The 23,493-nt window shown below is 38.1% G+C and overlaps 1 protein-coding gene across 1 annotated transcript in view; it reads right to left on the minus strand.

Moving 5' to 3' along the window:
- Positions 1-4,243: 4,243 nt before the first annotated feature.
- LOC129774348 (serine/threonine-protein phosphatase 6 regulatory ankyrin repeat subunit B-like) overlaps positions 4,244-23,493 on the minus strand; it is a 95,179-nt gene continuing 75,929 nt past the window's right edge. The window contains 2 exon segments of the mRNA XM_055778067.1: positions 4,244-6,705; positions 6,807-6,838. Of these exon segments, the coding sequence (XP_055634042.1) occupies positions 4,808-6,705; positions 6,807-6,838 (1,930 nt within the window). The 3' untranslated portion in view covers positions 4,244-4,807.

Genomic DNA, 23,493 nt, shown 5'->3' on the forward strand with positions numbered 1-23,493 from the left:
CCATCGTAACCAAGCAGCCTTGGGGAAATCGGCATTGCAAATTCATGAAAGTGTGGGGTATTTTTGTTCCGACTGAAATGTGTTTCCCTAACACAGACTTTAATTCCAAGGAGCGTGGGGAAATTGGCATTGCAAATACATGTAAGTCGGGGGTATTTTTGCTCCGACTGAAATGTGTTTCCCCAACACAGACTTCAAATCCATGGAGCGTGGGGAAATTGGCATTGCAAATTCAAACAAGTCGGGGGCACTTTTGTTCCGACTTTCCCCAACACAGACGCAGAACCAAAGTGTCTGGGGAAATCGGTTTTGCAAATAAATGCAAACTGCGAGTACTTTTGTACTCGGCTTGCATTTGTGCATGCTAGAATATGTTTCCTGAACACGGTATAAGTTGAAGTTGTGGATTCATGCAAGCCGGGAATACTTCTGCACCCGCATGTTTTTTTTGCACTCCGAAAAGTGTCTTCCTAACTAGAGGTGTGCAATCCAGCTCATCATGATGAACAGCTCAGATCAGCTCAGCTCATCTAGAAGAGCTGTTCTTTATGAACAGCTCTTCAGCTCAGTTGTCAGAGTCGACATCTGGTGGCGACTTTCAATTTGGTCTATACATTTCCGATATTTTTACTGAGACTTTTCATTATAATATAAAATTGTCTTCAAGAAGAATTTTTTGAGATTTTTTCACCGCCTACAAACAAAGTGTTTTAGACTAATTTAATACACAGATTTTAATTTTCATTCATAATTTGAATTTTAAAAACGTGCTCATTCTGCCTGAAAGTCAATTATTATTTTTGGCGCCCCCTAAAACAAAGCCCAATTCCGTCAACCCGAATAAAACAGTTGAAAAGACAAGGAACAAATGAAACTGAACTGATATCATAACACGGAGAGCGAGAGACGGTCAGTTCATTTGAATATTACAACTCACACACTCTCTTCAATTCTACAGCTCTTTTCTCTCCTTCATCATCATCAAAGTGAGCTGAAGAGCTGTTTGATTTTTTTTGCGAGCTGTTCCGCGTCAACTCACTTCAACGAGTCGATTCTTCGGAACAGCTCATGAGCGGATGGCACATATTTATTCCTAACACGGACTACAAAAACGGGTACGAACACAACGCTTTGGCTCGGTTATTCAAGATTGCATTGAAGGATATGCCTTCATACCTTCTACTCACTGAATTTCTGGCACTGAGTACCTGAATTTCATCAAATCAAACAAATTCGCGGTTCGAGAAGTACGTACACTTTAGAGATGCAAACTTCAGAGGAAAATGTAAAATAAAATATTCGTTTCATAATTCTTCCGTTCGCATATTTTGTCCTAGGCATCATACCAAACGTAAAAGGACTTGTAACGAAGAACATAATCTATCACAATACATGAATTGACCTTACATGGAATGTATTTCTTTACTCACAAAGCAAATATATTGAATTTGATTGAATTCGGAAGTTCTTTTTTTCCTTCAAAAATACAATCAATACAAACAAATGATTGCTAAGCTGAGCTAGTCCCACGTCAACTTTGCGGTTATATCATAGATATAACCCACCCTTTTTTTGTACCAAAGTTCGTATGGCGTAGATATTACCGACGACGAAGGCAAACGATTCTGCAAGTACGTTGCAGTACTAATCGCTTCACCCCAGAATAGCTTTTCTAGCCCTGAGTCTGCTAACATGCACCGTGTCATTTCAACTAAATAACGGTTTTTCCGTTCGGCAACCCCGTTTTGTTGCGGGGAATATGGAACCGTACGCTGATGCACTATTCCACAATCAACGAAAAACCTCCGCAAACTTTCACTGGAGTACTCACCACCTCCATCCGATCTAATGATGGTGGGGTAGCGCCCAAACTGGTTTTTCACCAAGCTACAGTACTCTTGAATGCGCACCTCTGCCTCAGATTTCCTCTGCAGCAAATAAACGATGGTATAGTGGCTGTAATCGTCCACCAATGTCATGAAAAACCGAAACCCCCTCGCCGTTGATTCTTCCATTGACCCACATAGATCAGTATGTACCAAATCACCGACGGCTGTCGTCTTTGAATCCGACACTTTCGGAAAAAACTCACGAGTTTGCTTACCTTCACAACACGGTCCGCAAATTGATTTCAAATCACACTGATTCAGCTTCATGCCGTGTCCCAAATTTTCACGTACTATCTTCATTACAGCTTGCGTGTCATGATGACCAAATCGACGATGCCACAAATGCAAACAGGAAACGCCGTGTTTCAAATCCGTCAGCATAGCTTGCTCGTTAAAACGTTTCAAATTATACAGACCACCCTGACGCTGGCCCACAAGCACAACATTTTTGTCTTTCAGGACTCTACACCCATCCTTATCGAATGATACTTCAAATCCCAAATATGTGATTTTGCTAACCGATAGTAGATTCGCTTGAAGAGAAGGCACATGCCACACATTGTCCAACATCACATTCATGCGACCACCATTGCCGTTTACAGCTACAAGTTTACTACTTCCAACACCAGCTGATTTGATGCATTTACCGTCGGCAAAAGAGATTGTTGATTGCTTCGATTTGTCTAGTTTTTCAAGAATGGATAAATCGTTCGTCATGTGAGAAGTAGCACCGGAGTCAAAATACCACAAACCGGCTTCTTCAGCTCTTCCAAAAAACAAACACAGATCCATGCTATCTTCTGATTCGACAGCGACGTTAGCTTTTTCACTAGCTTCCTTCTCTTTTCTATCGGCCGCCCATTTTCGGCAATCTCGCCGGAAATGGCCAACTTTCTTACAATAGTGACATTGCTTGTCCTTCTTTTTGTCACTTTTCTTTTCAAAGTTATTTCTGAACTTTTCACTTGTTCCACAAGACACCAGAACTTTTTCTTCTTCACCGATTTCTTGCACTCGCCGCCGACCTTTATCCAGCAGTTTCCCCTTCACAAAATCAACCGTAAGATCTGCATCCGGCCGGCTCTCTAATGCTACGATCAACCCATCATACGATTTAGGAAGACTCGACAACATAAAAGCTACAAATGAGGGATCTTTCATTTCTTCACCAAGTGCAATTAATTGAAGCCGTAATGACGTGAGCTGCTTCAGGTGTTCTCCTATATTACCACCCTCCGGCATTCGAGTAGCAAACATCTGCCGCATAACGCGGATTTTGCTAGAAAGAGATGACCGCTCGTGATAGCCTTTCAGAGCATCCCACATCTCCTTCGACGTAGTCGTTTGCATAACATGAATCAACTGGCTGTCTTCCAGTGCCAAACCGATCAACGCCCTTGCCTTCTCGTCATTAGCGAGCCACAAAGCACTAGGTTCCTCCGGTTTCGTTTCAGACACAACAGCCAGCACCTTTTCACGCGATAGCAAAAGCTGCATTTTAAATTTCCATATCGTATAGTTCTGATCACTCAACTTTTCAATGGAAACATTTGATTCCGCCATTTTCACTATCAAAATTTTCAAAGTCAATATTCACTTCTTCTCGCGACAACGATCTTCAAAACTTAACACTTTCTGCAATTTCCTGGGCCCATAACCTCTTGGACAGAGATTATCAGTGGAAAATAAAAGCCCGAGTTTAGTTCACACAAGAAAAAGAAATTAATATTTTATTCACTCAACGTTTGTAACACTCCGATAGTTCGAAATAGAATGAGGACAAAAATGGCGCGCACAACACGTTTCTACTTGAGCTAATTGCGCTGTTGCCATTATCTCGAAGTACCTCATATTACAGCAGCAAAGTTTCTATGTAAGGTGGCACAGTCGTTGCACTCATAATATATAGGAGTGCGTTATTTCACCTGAAAATCCATTTCCACTTTCAAACAAAGATCAATTTCAATAGCGCAAACATCAAATGGACCGACAACGCTTATTATGATGTAATTTTAAAACATATGGGAAATCAATTTTCCGACCTTTCTTAAGAGTTTTCCAAAAATTTTACAATTTTTCTCTCCATAACATTGATCTACGGGCAGAGACGAATACATCAAAATAAGGATGGCTCACATCGGACGATTCCTTCTTCGGGTTTCGCGCTTAACAACACATTTGGTCTTACAATTTTATTTATATAGATTTCACCCAAAAATAATGGATTACTTTTTCCCCAACTTAATATTTAGATGAATAACCTTGGTAGGTTATATGCAGAATATGTATAACTTGTGAGATTATGAATGATGAACAAGAACAAGATGTAAACTTCAAATAAGAATTTACTAAAAAATGTATTTCAATGGTTTGTTGTCATATAAAAAATATATGCTATAATTCATATAATATATTTCGAAACTGTCCCAAAAATGCGGTTCAGGTGTTGGTATGTTAAGGGTTAATAATATGGTGAAGGCTGTCTACATCGTGTAAGGTCAGTTTCAAGCCGCATTATTACAGGGAAACTTCGATATAGCGTACATTTTACCTCGATATAACGTACACATTTTCAAAGTCCAAAGGAATAATTTTTTGAATATTGTTTTTTTGGAAGAACAATAAATGATCTGTATTTTGGTACTAAAGCTTGATTTGTACTTTTAACCAATCCCGAAGTACAACTGTTTTGTGATTGCGGATTCTAAATGAATCAGATTTTAATCATCAGTACGAAGGGAAACATCTTTAGAAAGATTGGTTTCGTCTTCTAGTTGAATTTATTCATTAACCTTACTCTAACAGCAACACAATAATGTAATATAATCTACGTTTCTGAGTTCTTTATTATGCTTCGATATAACGTACAATTCGATACAAGGTACAATTTTGAAAGCAAAATGTACGTTGTATCGAAGTTACCCTGTAACAGCTAGTGCCGCAACAAGAGCATTATTTCCGTTAAGGTTAGCGTAAAACGTTGGCCTATATCCCTTTTTATCTTGTAGTTCAACATTCGCTCCGGCAGAAATCAAGCACTTTGCAAGATCTGTATAAACCTTTTGAACAGCAATGTGCAGAGGCGTTTTTCCGGCGCTCGTTTGGGCATTCAAATCAGCATAACTGGCTATAAATTCTAAAACAATGTGTAAAAAATTTTTTTTAACGGCAATGTGTAGTGGAGTATAACCATCATTATTTTTAACATTGACGAGCGCAGAGCACGCGATCAGATATTCAACAACTTCTAATTTTCCGAATCTAGCTGCAATGTGGAGGGGAGTATCACCATCTCTGGTTATTGCACTCAAGTTCGCTTGTTTTTCAACTAACTTCTGTATAATATTCATTTCACCTTTCTTCACGACCCAATGAAGCGGAGTCCATCCATCAATATCCTCACAGTTGACGATATCGGAGACTGTTATCAAGTATTCAACAATTGAGTAGTGATCATTTTCGATCGCCACGTGCAGTAGAGTCTTTCGCTTGGCCGCACAAAACTTTACATTTGCACCGCTGGCTACCAGTTCCTTGAGAGCGGCCAGGTGCCCACGTGCTGCTGCAGAATAGGCCGGGGTCCAGACAAGCGTATTTTTGCAATTGACCCAAGCCCCATTTGTTACTAAAAGCTTTATTATATCCACACTTCCATTCGTCGCTGCAATATGAAGTGGTGTTTCTATTGCACTGTTATATGTGTTAACATCAGCTTTATAACGTATCAATAGCTCAACCACCTCCCGAAGATTCTTTTGTACAGCGAAATGAAGTGGGGTCTCGCCGTCACGATTTTGGCAGTTGATATTTGCCTTGACTTCTGGATGCTTTGCTATGAGTGTCTTAACAATGTCGATATTTCCGGATCTAACAGCAAAATGTAACGGAGTCCGTCCGTCTGATGTTTTTCTGTCAACAATACTCGAAGATTTAGCCAAAAGGTGCCTCACAATCTCGATGCGACCATTTTCAAGTGCAACGTGAACGGGAGCCAATCCTTCATTCGTCACATAAACCGCACAGGCTCAATTGACAAGCAAAGTTTTCACGGCACCTTCGTGGATACCTTTCACAGCGGAATACAGTGGAGTGCGCCCTTCAGTATCTCCGAAATCAATTTTTGCTCGATACGATATTAGTTTATCAACCAGTTCTGTGTGACCATGTTCGGCTGCGATATGAAGTGGCGTGGTTCCATTCTTGGTGACGGAATTCACATCGGCACCCTTGTTAAGCAACCTATTCACTGTGTCGGTGTGTCCGCATTCAGCGGCCAAATGAAGCGGAGTTCTTCCTTCGTTATCAGCGCAATCGAACATGACTGAAAGAGCGATCAAATATTCGACTACTACCGTGTGACCGTTTTGAGCTGCCGCATGAACAAGAGAAAGTCCGTTAAACGCTTTCAAATTCATATCCGCATTGCAGTCGATCAAATGTTTTACAACCTCGAGGTGACCATTTTCAGCGGCAACATGAAGTGGAGTGCAGATCTTTTCGTTAAGGCTATCTACTTTGGCCCTATTTGCCAATAGTGCCGCAACTGCCCCTTTTTGGCCGCTATGAGCCGCGATATGGAGAGCCGTTTCGCGCTTATTCGTTAGCGAATCCACGGCAGTACCGTCGGAGATGAGTTGGTTTATTGTGTCGATTTGTCCTTTTCTTGCTGCCACATGAAGTGGTGTCCATCCGTCGCTCACATACTCGAACTTGTAAGCATCAATATTGTCCGGAAGTGTGTCTACCGGCGACTGGATTGGGTTGGATGATGTCTCAGGAACTGGAACACCCATTTTGATCATGAACTGGGATTTATCTTAGTCCGTCTGATTGACAGTGAAATTGTTGATTTCATGAAAATAAAAAAAACAGACGGTGAAAAATATGAAAAAGTACGCTAAACCCTTTTTGAATTACCTAATACTTGTACCGCACAATGATCCAAAATTCTGAAAAAAAACAAGTAAATTTAAATGAAAAATTATGTTGAATGGATCTGAAAATTAAAAAGAATCGTTCAAAAGTTCCGGAATACAAAAAATACCCATAGTGAACCATACAGGAACTCAGAGAAATTACCTAATTTTCTAATTTGGTGCCCTATACAATATTTTTCATAGCGCTAGTGATAAGGTTTGGTGCACCTTTTGTTATGGTGGGGACTTTTCTTTAGATGAACTTTACACGTTGCGATCACGTTTAGGACTCCTCGTCTCTCGTTTATTTTGCTTTTCTCGTTACTTCATATATTCTTATTGTCTACCTATTCTGTTTGTCTGCTTATACGTATACCCTAACTTGTTTACCTGATAGAATGCTATGAGACGAACCGAACATTATACACGTCTCATCATGTCTACGGATCTACCTCCCATAAGGCTGATTCCTAGGTAAACAATGTCGAGACAATGATGATGATTGTCCGTACTACAACACTTTCACGAACACATGATTACATTAAAATCATAGATTTTAGGAAAATAAGAAAATATTAGAAAATAAGAAGAAAAAAAACATTTCAAAATTTATTAGATACCAGTTGACCAGGCAAACTTCATCCTACCCAAACTTTATTTTTCGTTATCACATTCACGTTTTGTTACTAAGCGCACGTTCATGGGTCCAATCGCAGAACTGTTCATTGATTGATCTTCTAATCTACCCTTTGAAATTACCTTTTACTATACAATTCCTAGTACTTCTACCAAACTCGTCATTATAATATCAGATTATTTTCAGACACAATTCTCGTTCAAGATTTTTCAACCACTTGCAAATAACATGTTTCTCCGTAACATGGAATAAATGTTTGGTACAGAAAATATGATAGAATAAAGACAGCCCTGAATCGGACAATTCCTTTCTCGAGTTTTGACCTTATTAGCACATTCGGCGATCCATTTTTATTTATATAGATAGAAGAAGATATAGGAGTGCGTTTTATCATATTAAAATCCTTTTCCAGTTTCAAACAAAGATCAATTTCAATAGCATGGAATGGACTAACAACGCTTGTCACTTCGCAATTGTAGAACATATGCGAATTGAATTTTCCGAATTTTCCTTTCCATTTTCCTTCAGATTATTTCGAAAATTTTCAATTGTCATGTTTGGTTGGAATATGTGTATTATTTTTATGGGATCCCGAACAAGTGAAAAATCTCAGCCCCTATCCTAACGGAAGTACCCACTTCTGATTGGTCGAAATTGACGACACATGCGACGGGTCCCTAACCAAGCTGCCAGGGGGAAATCGGCATTGCAAATGCATGGAAGTAGGGGAAACTTTTGTTCCTATCGAAGTGTGTTCCCTAACATTAAATCCAAATCATTATCAAAGAGTTTAACGATGTTATTCTTCAAACACATCCAAAACCAACAGATAACCTAACGAAATCCTACGTCAACTATGCGGTCGTGTCTCGGACACAACCCTTCTGTTACTTTTGACGTAGGACTACGTCTTTCATTTATATACCGGGGTGTAAAATCAAAGTTTCGAAAACGAAAGCGTTACGCCGGAGACCGAGATTTTGAGCGTTAATAAGCTCCTAAACAATCGAACGAAATGGTATGATAAACACTTCATTCGAAAGATAAAATGTCTACGCGTTCTATACTTGTTACTTTCTGATCCAAAAACTTGTTTCAATAGTCTTAAAATTGCTTTCAAAACAGGCTATTGAAATCACCAATCGGTATATAAGCGAGCGCCGCTCGGAAATCCACTCAGTTCAAATTGAACAGCGATTGGAGCATGTTGTCGCTGTTGTGGTGAAGCTCTTCGTTTATCATGAAAGCGCGGGTGAACGGTGTCACCAAGAGCCTGTTTGTGCACCTTAGGCAAGAAGGGAATCCATCAGGAGGAGAGTGATGCCACAAACGGTTCCCAGGGAAGATCTCGAAGCAGCCGCTACACACACACACACACACACACATACACGCGCGGAATTCTTTCCGTTTGGATGCCATTCAGCATCGAGAAAGATCCGGAAAATAATCTGCCAGTTCCTCTGGGAATTTAAAAATACATTCATGTGAAAGAGTTTATTTTAATGTGTTCTATCCATGTAACACTGTGACCAAATACATTTGGTTTTGTGATTTTTCAATCAATCGCAATTAACAGGATAGCTTCTGAAGATTATTCTTCCCCATCAGTAGGGTATTTCCGTATCCAATATTGGATGCATAAAGCCTTGTGCCTCCAACGTAACGCTCTCGTTTTCGAAGTCCCCCAAATATTCATTCATTCAGAATGAATTCAGATTCAACTTCAAACAAATGATCTCTAAATCAACGATAGTCCTACGTCACCCTTGCGGTTATACCACAGATATAACCCACTTCCTGTTTTTGATTCTCGGGTAATACGTGATGTCCACATCACCCGGGTTGGGTTGGTGGAAATATGAGTTTTCCACAGCAATTGGGAATTTTTTGACTCAAGCGTAATTTTTGAATCGATTTTAGTAAGAGAAATCTTTGATAATTTATATCTCAAAAACTATCAGTCGTACCGAAATGGTGTCTTAGAAAGAGTTAAAGAGTATTGATGTTGAAACCTGTAAAAATATACACTGAGAAAAAATGAGTACTCTTTTTTCATTTGCAAAAAAAAATATTAATTTGCAATATCAGCAATTCCAAATGAAATCGACAAATGACAAAACATGAGTATTTTTGATTCGAATGAAAGTGTGTATTCCGTTTGGGTTAGAGGAAATATGAGTTTTCCACAGCAATTGGGATTTTTTTTTACTCAAGCGTAACTTTTGAAAAGGGCGTATCGATTTGAGTAAGAGAAATCTTTGATAATTTATATCCCGAAAACGATGAGTCGTACCAAAATAGTTTGTTAGAAAGAGTTATAGAGTATTGTTGGCTTAATTTGAAAATGATATCCACTGAGAAGAAAAATTAGTACTCTTTTTTTTATTTACAAAATGAAATTATAATTTGCGATATCAAAAAAATATGTATTTTTTTATATTTTTTTCAATTTTTTCATATAAAATAGAAGTCATGAAAAAAAATTAAAAAATGGGCCCAAGATGGTAAAACTATTTTTGACGAAATTTGTGGAATATCGAATTTTTAGGAATTTTCGAAACTTCGAATTTTTGTATGTTAGCAATCATTCTTAGCCACAAATTATGAATTCTGATGTGATTTAAAACAAAAAAGGTTATTGTCAATCTCCTTCTAAATGCAACCATTCTCGAGATACTTAAAAAAATATTTCTAATTTATAATCTTTTTTATAGTAAATAATCTCTTTTAATATGTTTGTCGTGTTATACCGTCATGTTCATGAAATTTTATGACTTTTCTTATAATTTCAAACAATTTTTTTGATTGATTGAAATTTGTATGTATTAAGATAAAAAATATTTTTTAGTTTCGCTACGTTTTGTATTAACCCACATATCTTCGAATGTTTCGTAACGTAACTCCTAAAAATATGTCTTAACCATAACGATGTATTTGGAAAAATTGTTGGAAATTATAAAATCTCATGAACATGATGGTATAACACGACAAACATATTCAAAGGGCCTATTTACTATTAAAAAGACAATCAATTACAAATATTTTTTAAATATCTCGAGAATGGCTACATTTAGAAGGAGATTGATAATAACCTTTTTTGTTTTAAATCACATCAGGATTCACAATTTGTGGCTAAAAATGATAGCTAATATACAAAAATCCGAAGTTTCGAAAATTCCTAAAAATTCGATGTTCCACAAATTTCGTCAAAAATAGTTTTACCATCTTGTGCCCATTTTTTAAATTTTTAACATGACTTCTATTTTATATGAAAAAAATTGAAAAAAATATAAAAAAATACATATTTTTTGATATCGCAAATAAAAATTTTATTTTGTAAATAAAGAAAAGAGTACTATTTTTTCTTCTCAGTGTGTATTTTTTTCAAATTAAGCCAACAATACTCTATAACTCTTTCCAACACACTATTTCGGTACGACTCATATTTTTTTGGATATAAATTATCAAAGATTTCTTGAGTCAAAAAATGATGTATTCGGAAAAGTTGCTGGAAATTATAAGCAAATTCATAAAATTTCATGAACATGACGGTATAACACGACAAACATATTAAAAGGGATTATTTACTATAAAAAAAACAATAAATTAGAAATATTTTTTTAAATATCTCGTGAATGGTTGCATTTAGAAGAAGATTGATAAAAACCTTTTTTGTTTTAAATAACTTCAGGATTCATAATTTGTGATCAAAAATGACTGCTAACATACAAAAACTCGAAGTTTCGAAAATTCCTAAAAATTCGATGTTCCACAAAGTTCGTCAAAAATAGTTTTACCATCTTGGGCCCATTTTTTTGAATTTTCTACATGAATTCTATTTTGTATGAAAAAATTTAAAAAAAATTAAAAAATATGTATTTTGGATATTGCAAATAGAACTTTTATTTTGAAAATGAAAAAAGAGTACTAATTATTTTTTCTCAGTGTACATTTTTTTCATATTGAACCATCAATACTCTATAACTCTTTCTTATACACTATTTCGGTACGACTCATTGTTTTTGAGATATAAATTATCAAAGATTTTTCTTACTCAAATCGATACGCCCTTTTCAAAAGTTACGCTTGAGTCAAACAATTCCCAATTGCTGTGGAAAACTCATATTTCCTCCAACCCAAACGGAATACACACTTTCATTGGAATCCAAAATACAAGTTTTTAAAATCTGCATTTTTAGGACGATTTATTTGGAATTGCTGATATCTAAAATATGGTAGAAGTACTTATCGTCGCAATAACACCTATTATGGTAATACGCTTGAGTTTTTCATTATCTCATTTTTAAAGGATCTAATGTGGTTTAAAAAAATCAGAAATCTCTTCTTTGTTGATTTTGGTAGTTGATTCCATGGGAAACGTAACGCTAAAAAACCGGATTTTGGACCAATGGTCATGTTCAAGCAAAAACATGGAATTTTCACATCGCGTGGACATGTGTTGCATATTGAAATTATGTGGCACAAAATTTGTCTGCAAGGCCAAATAGTGTCGAATAATGACTAATGAATAATGAGTATTAAATTTTTCAAAACTGCCTTCTGATTTCTGAATAATCGAATTATTGATAAAAGTATTCATTAGAAAAAGGGAAGTTTTTCATTCTATCAAAACTTTTTCCTGTAGTAAATAGACAGGAACGTAGTAATAATACAGGAACGTTCTTGCAATCAAATTAATACTGATTGATAAGGTTAATTGCATTTACTATTGACTTGGTTAATAAAATTCTGAATTTTTCTGAATTTTCGAAACTGAATTTTTGTTTGTACAATCATTTTTAGCCACAAATTATGAATCCTGATGTGATTTAAAACAAAAAAGCTACTTATCAATCTCCTTCTAAATGCAACCATTCTCGAGATATTTGAAATAAAAATTTCTTATTTATTGTCTTTTTCAGATTTTTTTTCATATAAAATAGAAGTCATGCAGAAAATTTTAAAAACTGAGTCCAAGATGGGGAAAATATTTTTGACGAACTTTGTGGAGCATCGAATTTTAATGAATTTCCCGAACTTCGAATATTTGTATGTTAACAATCTTTTCAAGCCACAAATTATGAATTCTTCTTCTTCTTCAATGGCACTAACGTTCCTAGAGGAACTTCGCCGTCTCAACGTAGTATTACTTGCGTCATTTTTATTTGTACTTAGTTGAGATTTCTATGCCAAATAACACGCCTTGAATGCATTCTGAGTGGCAAGCTCTAGAATACGCGTGATCACAGTGCAAGTCGGAGGAAATTTCTTTGACGAAAAATTCCCCCGATCAGAACGGGAATCGAACCCGAACACCCGGCATGTTAGTTATGACGCTAACCACTCGGCCAAGGGAGCACAACACAAAATTATGAATCCTGATGTGATTTAAAACAAAAACTTGTAGGGGTTGTATCTAGGACACGACCGCATATTTTCGACGTAGAACTACGCAATTATATTATGTAATCCACTTTTTTACCACTTCGAATATTATTTTAGAATGCATCGAAATTTTTGTAATAGATTATGTTCTTCGTTACAAATAAATTTGATGATTTTACGTTTGACTAGGCCTAGGACTACCAAAATATGTAGACTGAAGAATTGTCAAACGATCATTGTATTTTACATTTCCCTCAGAAACTGAAATTATTGCACATTTCATGTTTACGTAGTTCTCGAACCGCGAAAGTTGATTCACTTCTAGCACCTGAAATGACGATTTTCCCAGGCTTCTCAGTTTAAAAGTACGTTTTAGGAAAATATATTCCAGTCTGCACAACCACAAGCGAGCACGAAAGTACTCAACACCAAAAAATACCCCTGACTTGCATGTACTTGCAAAGCGAATTCCCCCAGGCACATTGGTTTTAAGTCCGTGTTAGGGAAACACAGCTAGGTGGGAACGAAAATACCCCCGACTCGCATGGATATTTGCAAAGCGGATTTCCACAGGTACATCGATTTTGAAGTCTGTGTTAAAGAAACCGTAAATCGGACCAATCAAAACTTGACTGTTAAGGCGTTCAAATAACGCTTTACATTTTACAGTTATTCAATTGTTCATCTCATGAAAAATAATATTTTATTAATTGTGATAGACGCGTAGAAATATATCCTATCAATTGGTACAAACATCTTTCCGATCTGTTAAGAAATGTTCGAGTTATAGGCATTCGAAATACGAGTAGAGTTAGCACACAAATCGGCAGAACAAATGTATGGAAAAAAAGGAAATTCTTCCAGTTTTCATGAAATTAAACCGTTTAGAGATTAGCGAATTGTAAGGTATAGCATATCAAACAAATCTTAGAGAATTTCCGATTCGATTGCTATGCAAATCATGAGAATTCGCTCACAGTGAAAATAGTTTTCACGTTAACTTTATTTCATGAAAACGTGACCTGTTTTCTGATTTGGCACTCTTCCTGAAAGACGTAGTTCTACGTCAAAAAGCTTCTTATCAATCTCCTTCTAAATGCAGCCATCCTCGAGATATTTAAAAAAATGTTTCTAATTTATTGTCTTTTTTATAGTAAATATGTTCTGAATAACTCGAGAATTTATCAAGCAAATGAAATCGAACTTGGCATATAGAGGTTTTAGGGGTCGATAAACGTTTCTATGGTGGTTCGACACTCTTCCCCTCTCTCTAAGGGGAGGCTGTCATACAAATGAAACACAAATTTCTGCATCACTCGAGAACTAATCAAGCAGACGGATCCAAATTTGGGATGTGAGGGTTTTGGGTACGAGGAATGTTTCTATGATTGTATGACACCCCTCCCTTCTTTGGAATGGAGAGGGGGTTCCATAAAAATATTACACATATTCCAACCAAAAATGACAATTCAAAATTTTCGGAAAACTCTGAAGGAAAATGGGAAAATTCGAATAATTCAATTCGCATGTGTTCTACAATTACATAGTGACAAGCGTTATTAGTCCATTTGATGTTTGCGGTAACGAAATTGATCTTCGTTCGAAAGTGAAAATGGATTCTAATGTGATAAAACGCACTCCGTCTTCTATCTATAGAAATAAAAATGAATCGCTGAATGTGTTCATAAGAGCAAAACTCGAGAAAGGAATTGTTCAATTTAGGACTGTCTTCATTCTATCATATTTTCTTTATCAAACATTTGTTCCATGTAACGGAGAAACATGTTATTTATGAAAAATATTACGCGAGAATTGTGTCTGAAAATAATCTGATATTATAATGTCGAGTTTTGGTAGAAGTACTGAAATTTTATAGTAGAAAAAGTTTAGTAAGAAAACGTGGATGTGATAACGAAAAATAAATGTTGAGCGGGACGAAGTTTGCCGGGTCAGCTAGTATTGTACATAATTATAACTGTAGTCGATTATTGGACAATTGACTTTCTTGTATTTACACTGGAATGTAAGTAAATACTTAAAACCTAAATTTGTTGAAACATGGTAAGGTAAGCGTTGGTAAGCGCAAAACCCGAGGAAAGAATGGTCTGATTTGAGCCGTCTTTATTTTGTTGAATTGGTCTCTTCTCGTAGATCAACCGAGACCCGAGACCGAGAAGGGAATCGTCCGTTTGAAATTTTATCAAACATGTATTCCATGTAACGGAGAAACTTGTTATTTGCAAGTGAGTCAAGAATCTTGAGCGAAAATTAAGGATGAAAATAAATATGTTAGGTTGGGGAAAAGTAATCCATTATTTTTGGGTGAAATTGTTGGGTCAAATATGCACCGCAAAATTTGTTGCCATTCTAAAGGTTGCTTCGTAATGTCTCTATTGATGGAAGCGTAGCAACTTGTAACTAACGTTACTATAACAGCATCGCAACAGTTGTTTGTTCATCGTAGTACTCTGGTATATTAGAAGTAGTCAAATAAAATTTCATTCCAATTTGTTCTCTCAACTCGACCAGACGTCTTTTATTTCCACTTAATACGCTCAACAGGTTATTGGCCTGCGTTTTATGAAGAATTGAAAAGATGGAGAGGACCGGAATCGTCAAGTTAACCAACGAGAACTACGATTCTTGGAAGCTAGACGTTGAATTCCTACTCGTTCGGGAAGGCTTGTGGAAGTATGTAGTTCCTGGGACGAAACCGGAGCTGGCTGCTAATCAGTCGAATGCTGTTGTGGTTGCTGCATGGGAAGATGGTGATCAACGAGCTCGTGCGACGATTGGGTTACTCCTCAGCCGGAGCCAACACGGTCACATCCGGAATACAACAACTGCCAAAGCCGTGTGGGAAAATCTCAAGAAGCAACATGAGAAGAAATCGTTAACTTCAAAAGTGCATCTCTTGAAACGAATCTGTGATCTGAAGTATCACGAAGGCGACGACATCGAAGAGCATCTACAGAAATTCGAAGATTTGTTTGAGAAGCTTTCGAACGCCGGTACGAAACTGGACAGTGATCTTCAAGTGATCCTGGTCTTCCGAAGCTTACCCAGTTCCTTTGACGCGCTGACAACGACTCTGGAGAACCGATCAGAAGAAGAACTTACGCTGGAAATCGTGAAGAATAAGATCATCAACGAAGTTCTGAAGCGAAATGAATCTTCATCAGCGGATCCAACTGTGTTGAAAGCGGACGGGAAAACCAAGAGCGTGGTGTGTCATCATTGCCAGAAGGTTGGCCACAAGAAAAGAAATTGTAAGCTGTGGCTGAAGGATCAGGATCAGAACGATCGAAACCAGAAGAACGGTAATACCGTGGATGATCGAAAACCTGTCCCCAAACAACCGAAGGCCAGAATTGCAAAATCGGAGGAAGAAAAGTTTGCATTCAGTGTCTGGGATGATGCTGCCGTGAATTGGATCGTTGACTCAGGTGCAAGTCTGCATATGAGCAGGAATGAGAAGTATTTTGTGTGCTTGGAAGAACCGAAGGACGATAAACCACGTTTCGTAACGGTTGCGGATGGCAAAAAGGCTGCTGTGAAGGGGATAGGAAGCTGCAAAATAAAGTGCTACGGATTAAACGGTGAAGAGAAGAAAATCCTGCTAAGCGATGTTCTCTTTGTTCCGGAACTCGATATGAACTTGGTATCCGTCGGAAGGTTGGTGCAGAAGGGCGCTAACGTCACGTTCGATGAGAAGGGTTGTACGATTACGAGCGGACAACGAATTGCTGCTGTGGCACCTCGAATGAACGGTTTGTATCACCTACGTCTAGTAGAGAGGACGAACGTTGTCACCGAACAGAACCATGCGACGGACTGCATACACGAGTGGCACCGTAAACTAGGACACCGTGATGTTCAGGCCATCCTTGAGCTGGAACGTCGGCAGTTGGCTGAAGGCATTAAAGTGAAGAATTAATGTGAAGGGTTGACGATTACCTGTGAAACCTGTCTGCAAGGAAAAATGGCTCGTACACCGTTTCCAAAGAAGGCGAAGAGGAAGTCCAAGGTGATTCTCGATTTAGTGCACAGCGATCTTTGTGGGCCGAAGAACACGGTAACACACAATCGATGCGCTGAAGGATTTCGTACAGCAGATGAAGATTCAGTTCGGCAGGCCGCCAAAGGTAATACGGTCGGATCAAGGTGGCGAATACCGAAGCAAGGAACTCATGGCATTCCTGAAGAATGAAGGGATTTTGCAGCAGTTCACAGTAGCATACACGCCTCAGCAGAACGGCACTGCCGAAAGGAAAAATCGTTCGCTGGTGGAAATGGCGAGGTGTATGATTCTGGACAGCGGAATGGATTACCGATACTGGGGTGAAGCCATTAACACTGCCAATTACTTGCAGAATATTCTGCCGACGTAGTCAGTACAGAAGACGCCATATGAAATTTGGAAAGATATCAAGCCGGACATGAAGAAACTAAGGGTGTTCGGGTCTCCTGCATATGTCTTTGTACCACAGCAGAAACGGAAGAAGCTCGAACCCAAGTCAGTCAAGATGACTTTCGTTGGATATTCGGATCAGCATAAGGCGTGGCGGTTCATTGACACGACAACGAATAAGGTAGTATTCAGTCGTGATGCAACTTTTCTGAGTATAAGTTTTGCTGATGGACAGAAGTGTATAAAAACAGAAGAAAAAGAAGATGACGTCGTAGTTTTTCCGCTAACATCGAACCCGTCCAACACATGGGAAGCAGAACGACCACCACAACCAGAAAACGATGATGAGAATGAACTTCCCAGTGACGACAGTATGTACGAGGATGCTGATGATCAAGATCTCGACGATAGTGAAGAAGAAGATCAGGCAATAAATGGTATCCAGGAACAGGAGGAGCAACTTGATTTGCCAAGAAGATCAACACGTGCAACTAAAGGAGTCAAACCCGATCGCTATGGTGCAGATGGAAGAATGGTTCAGCAACAGTCCAGGGAGCCATGTACGTACCATGAAGCCATCAGTAGTGCTGATAACACATCCTGGAAGGCAGCGATGAAGGATGAACTTAAGTCATTGGAGCAGAACGGTGTGTGGGAGCTTACTACGTTACCTCCAGGAAAGAAAGCCATTAGATCCCGGTGGACATACAAGAAGAAAAAAAAATGAGTTCGGCAGGGTCATCAGATATAAAGCCCGACTGGTAACCCAGGGCTTCACGCAACGCTCTGGACTCGACTATGATGAGGTGTTTGCGCCTGTAGCGAAGCAAGCAACATTCAGGGTACTTTTGACCATTGCGGCTAGGTGTAATCTACTAGTAAAACATGTGGACGTGAAGACTGCATATCTGAACGGGAACCTCAATGAAACTATCTATATGAAGCTACCACCAGGAGTGCAGAAAGAAGATGGTCAAGTTTGCCTGCTGCGTAAAAGTTTATATGGCTTGAAGCAATCCGCAAGAATGTGGAATCAGAAGCTGAATGAAGTCCTGTTGCGAAATGGTTTCAAGCGGATGGTGGCGGATCCTTGTCTATACGTTCGGAAGCGGAACAACCAAATGACGTATCTCCAAACGAAGAGATTTACAACGATGTCATCCAGAGATTGGGTTCAGAGTTCGTGCTAACGGAGCTAGGTGACGTGAAACACTTCCTTGGAATTCAAGTGATCCAGACGGAGCATGGCTACAACTTGTGCCAGAAGTCGTACATCGAGAAGCTTGCTGTTCGTTTTGGACTGGCGGATGCGAAAGGATCAAAAATACCAATGGACCCCGGATATATACAGCAAAAGGAGGAGTCGGAAAGGCTTCCCACTAATGACAAATATCAAAGCCTAATTGGTGGTTTACTGTATTTGGCTGTGAATACCAGACCGGATATAGCGATAAGTGCGTCAATCCTCGGAAGGAGCGTCAGCCAACCGGTTGAGCAAGACTGGACTGAAGCTAAAAGAGTGTTGAGGTACTTAAAGGCTACAAGCAACCATCAACTTAGGTTGGGAAATGGTACTCAAACTCTTGAAGCCTACGCAGATGCTGACTGGGCTGGCAACGTCAAGGATCGGAAATCGAACTCCGGATATCTCTTCCGGCTAGGCGGCGGTACGATCGCATGGTGTGCAAGGAAACAGACGTATGTTGCACTGTCCTCAACAGAAGCGGAATATATTTCTCTTGCCGAATGCTGTCAAGAACTGATCTGGTTTAGGAAGCTCTTGCAAGACTTCGGAGATGCTGTAAAGATCTATGAAGATAATCAAAGCTGCATCAAGATGTTGACCAGCAACGGAGAAAAACGATCAAAACATATTGACACGAAGTTTCATTTTGTAAAGAATTTGGCTGAACGGAATGAAATCAGAGTCACCTACTGTCCAACGGAAACTATGCTGGCGGACATCCTTACGAAGCCCTTGAACAGAGTGAAACTGGAGGATCTACGTGAGAAACTAGGAGTTACATCAGTTAGCGATGAGGAGGAGTGATGGAAGCGTAGCAACTTGTAACTAACGTTACTATAACAGCATCGCAAAATGTGGTAATCGCTTGGTGCCGGATCCGGACTTATGGTGGATGCATAAAAGCATCCCAATCAAGCTCTCAGAAATCTGTCGCCTTGCGTTGTCCTGATGGAACACAAAACCTCTTCTGTTAGCCAATTTTGAACCTTACTGGTCAAACGCTAGCTTCAAACGGTCCATTTGTTAACAGTTTGTGAGTTAACAGAGTAGCGATATTAGGTATGTACGGAAAAGTAAATTAATTTTTGAGTGGAAAATTTAAATTATTGAAATACGTGTACTGGTGGGGTAAAACGAACAGTTGCCAGTGGAAGTGAGATGGACTGTGAAAAGTCTATTTAATTTATTCCTAAGGAATGCCCTGCGTCTATAAATGGAAATCAAATCGCCAAATGTGGACTGTTTAGAAGCTAACTGGAACCACAAGCAAAATAGTTGAGGGTCTGTCCGTTCATACTGCTGAAAAGCACGATATCACTTCTAGGTGGATTAATTCGATTTTTTCATCATTTAACGGAGATTCGTGATGAGTTCAGACCATGTTTGAATAAAATTATTCCTCTCGCGATTGATAGACCTCTACGCTTCATATATTACAAACCTGTCCATATTACCCGCATCGAAAAAAAATGTTGTGCTTTTCAGTCTGTTTTAATTTCAGTAAAAAATCATTGAAAAACACTTTTTTTGTAAAATATTTGGCCAATTAGGTAGAGAAACAGTATATTGAATTGCAAGAAACTACATTAAAGTTTTGGGAAACATGAGTTTACAAAGATATAATTGAAGTTCTTCTTAACATGTCCGTTTTACCCCCCACCTCCCCTACTGTTGATTGCTTGCTGTCTACTGAAACGGGAAAACTGAAATTCTTGAATATCTAAGTAGTTTTTCAGTAGCAAAATTACATCTCCAACGCAGAACGAAACATCTCAGCAGACGCAGAATGGTAACAGAAAATCCAAACCAAACCTATTATGTGGTGGCTGCGAAGGCGAAAGCAATACCATCGAAACAAAATTTCAACTTCAGTTTTTCACCGTGGAACACAACTCTCAACGATGAAAAATACCTTACGTCACTTTCAACCCGAAAACAATGAAATCACGAAAGTTGAATGATCCATTGAAAACATCACAAAACAGTCATTCCGATTTTGCTGGCATTCAGCAAGACTTTTCAAAACGTATTTCTCAGTGCCGGGTTGTTTAGTTTGGAATTTCAAATTGGTCTATTTCAAGGCTAGAGGCGAATAAACTGAGAAAGCTCAAATCCTCTACAATTCAAAACGACATCATTACACCTAAAAATTCAAACACACTCCTGAATTGACAGAAGCTCTCTTCAGGCAAACATAAATATAAAATAGATTTTTAGAATGCATCGAAAATTCCTAAACAACTCTTTAGTCGAAACTTTTAGTGGCCCTGAAAAAGATCGATGGGTTTGTGTTGTGTGTACACGCAGCTGAAAATGGTTGATTCTTGTTCTCGCGAGACCAGTACACGCACTCAGAACAATGCACGTAACTCATTCAGTATGTATCGCGGCATTTTTCCCGTACTACATACAGTCCGGTTCCAGGCGAATATAGATTTGCCCCTACCGTTATCTATTTGATAACTCATAACGCATAAAATCAACAATTCGTACAATCTCCACGGTATGAAAACCGACGACGTACTTTCTTTTCAACATTTCTCTTCTGCTTTGATTCCGCTCTCCACTATGTTTGATTTTTTGCGTATTCTGAAGATGCCTTCTGTGACGAAGAAAAAAGGTTCAACACAGTAGCAAAGTAGAAATTGAGATTGGCCAGGGCAAGCACGACATTTAGAGAACTTTCGCTGACAGCCAACGACATGTATCGACAAATCTTGACTAAGATCGACTTTCAAGCAGTTAAGGTGGAAACAGAATGCCGCGTTGTGCGTTGCTTCTCATCAGCTGTCATTGGTTGCGTTTTGTACTAAAACATTCGCCCGACGCAGTCTGTTGATTTGCAGTCACAATCTAGCATTCGCGTCACCACTTGTCATGTAAACAAAAACAAAATAAAAGTCGTATGAAAATCTTGTTGTGTCCACGGATCAGTTGAATGTTTTTAAAAACAACACATTGACATATCCGACATATTGAGCTTCGTTTACTAGTTTAGTGGAGCGTGAAAGAATAGCTGATTTGCAGTCGAAATGAACATGTTTTCAAAATTAAATTATGAATGAAATTAGCTTTTCCATATCAAACTGGTATTCTATTTAAATGAAAAACATTTTTGTTTGCAAGTGCTGAAAAAGTCTCATACGAAAATTCTTTATGAAGACAACTCTATATTATGATGGAAAAATTCAGTTGGAATTGTTTAGCCATATGGTTGAATGAAAGTCAGAAACACGTGTTTCATGTAATCAAATAACATGATGTGAAAATTTTCATTCAAATTTTAGAATTTAAAAACCGGCTTCGTGTCTTCTAATCTGATAGAGATTACACTAACGAGTTCGGGACCCAAATTATGGCCCTTATTTGAAGTTGCCACCAGACGTCGACACCATGCCACTGTCAACGCGAATTCGGCGCTAGCAGTTTAGAACAAATGTTAGCGTTTAGTACAACGATGCTAATGACGCAACGCATTACTGTGTTCGACTAAATGGAAACACTCATATTTAAAATGAAGTTTCAAAGCACAATTGTCGCAACGCGACGCATAGCGCGGCATTCTGTTTCCACCTTTACTCATATTTATAGATTTTTGTGATTTCAATAGTTTGTTTTCGAAGCAGCTTTGGGTCAATTAGTGAACAGCATTACTCATACACCTTTTATCTTTCGAATAAAGTGATTGACATACCACTTTGTACAGCTGACAAAGAGATATTAACGCTCAAAACTTTGCTCCTCAAACGTAACGCTCTTGTTTCATAAATTTTAAACTTACATCCCAGAACCAGTTTCAAATATGATGCAAAACTACAGAGACACTCTTCACTAGACGGCATGCAAATCGACGCGGGAATTTCAATTTCATTTTCGATGTGATAAAATTAGTAGTGCTTCAACCAAAGAATACAGGGAGTATTCAGATTAACACGCTCCTTTTTTTACGTGGAGAAACTGTGACTTACACAGCACATGATTTTGATTCAAGTTGAACACTTTGGAAAGCATAGAGCCAGTATTGTCTCAGCAGATTTAAGACTACCAACCGGTCAAAATGACCGGTTATATAATTTGTTCGCAAGATTTTGTATTGAAATTTATTTTTATATTTTTAAATGATGTTATGACTTTTTCAAAATTCATGTACTGATCAATATTATAAATTAGTTTTGTCTCTCACTTCCAATTTTTTAGATATGCATATGTGGTATACCTATTTATACCGACCGGTCAAAATGACCGGTCGTGACTTTTAATATTTCTAATTCCAAAATTGCTTAGGAACAACGTCAATCTGCCACTACGGTGCCAGCCAATCAAAATCTCCGGAACAATTACTGCTTCTAAACCACAAAATTTGGGAAATTTTTATAATTTTGTAATATATTGTGATGCAATTTTATTTTCTCATTGACAGTTGTTGTATACGGTAGAAATAGGTGATGTTGAAATTAGTGCAGTTGAATCAATTTACGTAGACTAAGAAAAATGTTGATATCGTTGTCATCTTTGGATGAGAATGACCGTCAACATAGCTATAATTTCTCCTGATGGAACTACCTGCACAAAAAGCTGAATGCACTCTAAGAAGAATATAAATAAACAGCATTTTCAAAGCAATAATTAGAGGGCTAGAGTATGTGTATATGTGAAAATACGTGAGTGGATGTGTGAATATCATCACTCTTTACAATCGTCATATCCACAAACGCATGAAAACGGAAGTAACGAATCAATCATTCGGAGGATACGCATAGCATTTTGTTATTTTGGTACAGTGTGCGATGAAGTGTTGCTCTAATTTACTTCAAACTTCGATCGATCGGTTAGAAAAAACGGCTGAACGGCTATATATGAAATGTTCACAGGAGTTTAGGGGATACACTATGTTAAAAATTTACCTGCTTATATTTTTCTGCTTACCTGCTGCAATATTTGCAAAAGTACAGAAGATTTTCTAAAATAGAATAAAAACGTAATTTTGACACTTTTTTAGAATTGATTAA

The sequence above is a fragment of the Toxorhynchites rutilus genome, chromosome 3 (assembly GCF_029784135.1).
Source record: "Toxorhynchites rutilus septentrionalis strain SRP chromosome 3, ASM2978413v1, whole genome shotgun sequence".
Taxonomy (NCBI): Eukaryota; Metazoa; Arthropoda; class Insecta; order Diptera; family Culicidae; genus Toxorhynchites; species Toxorhynchites rutilus.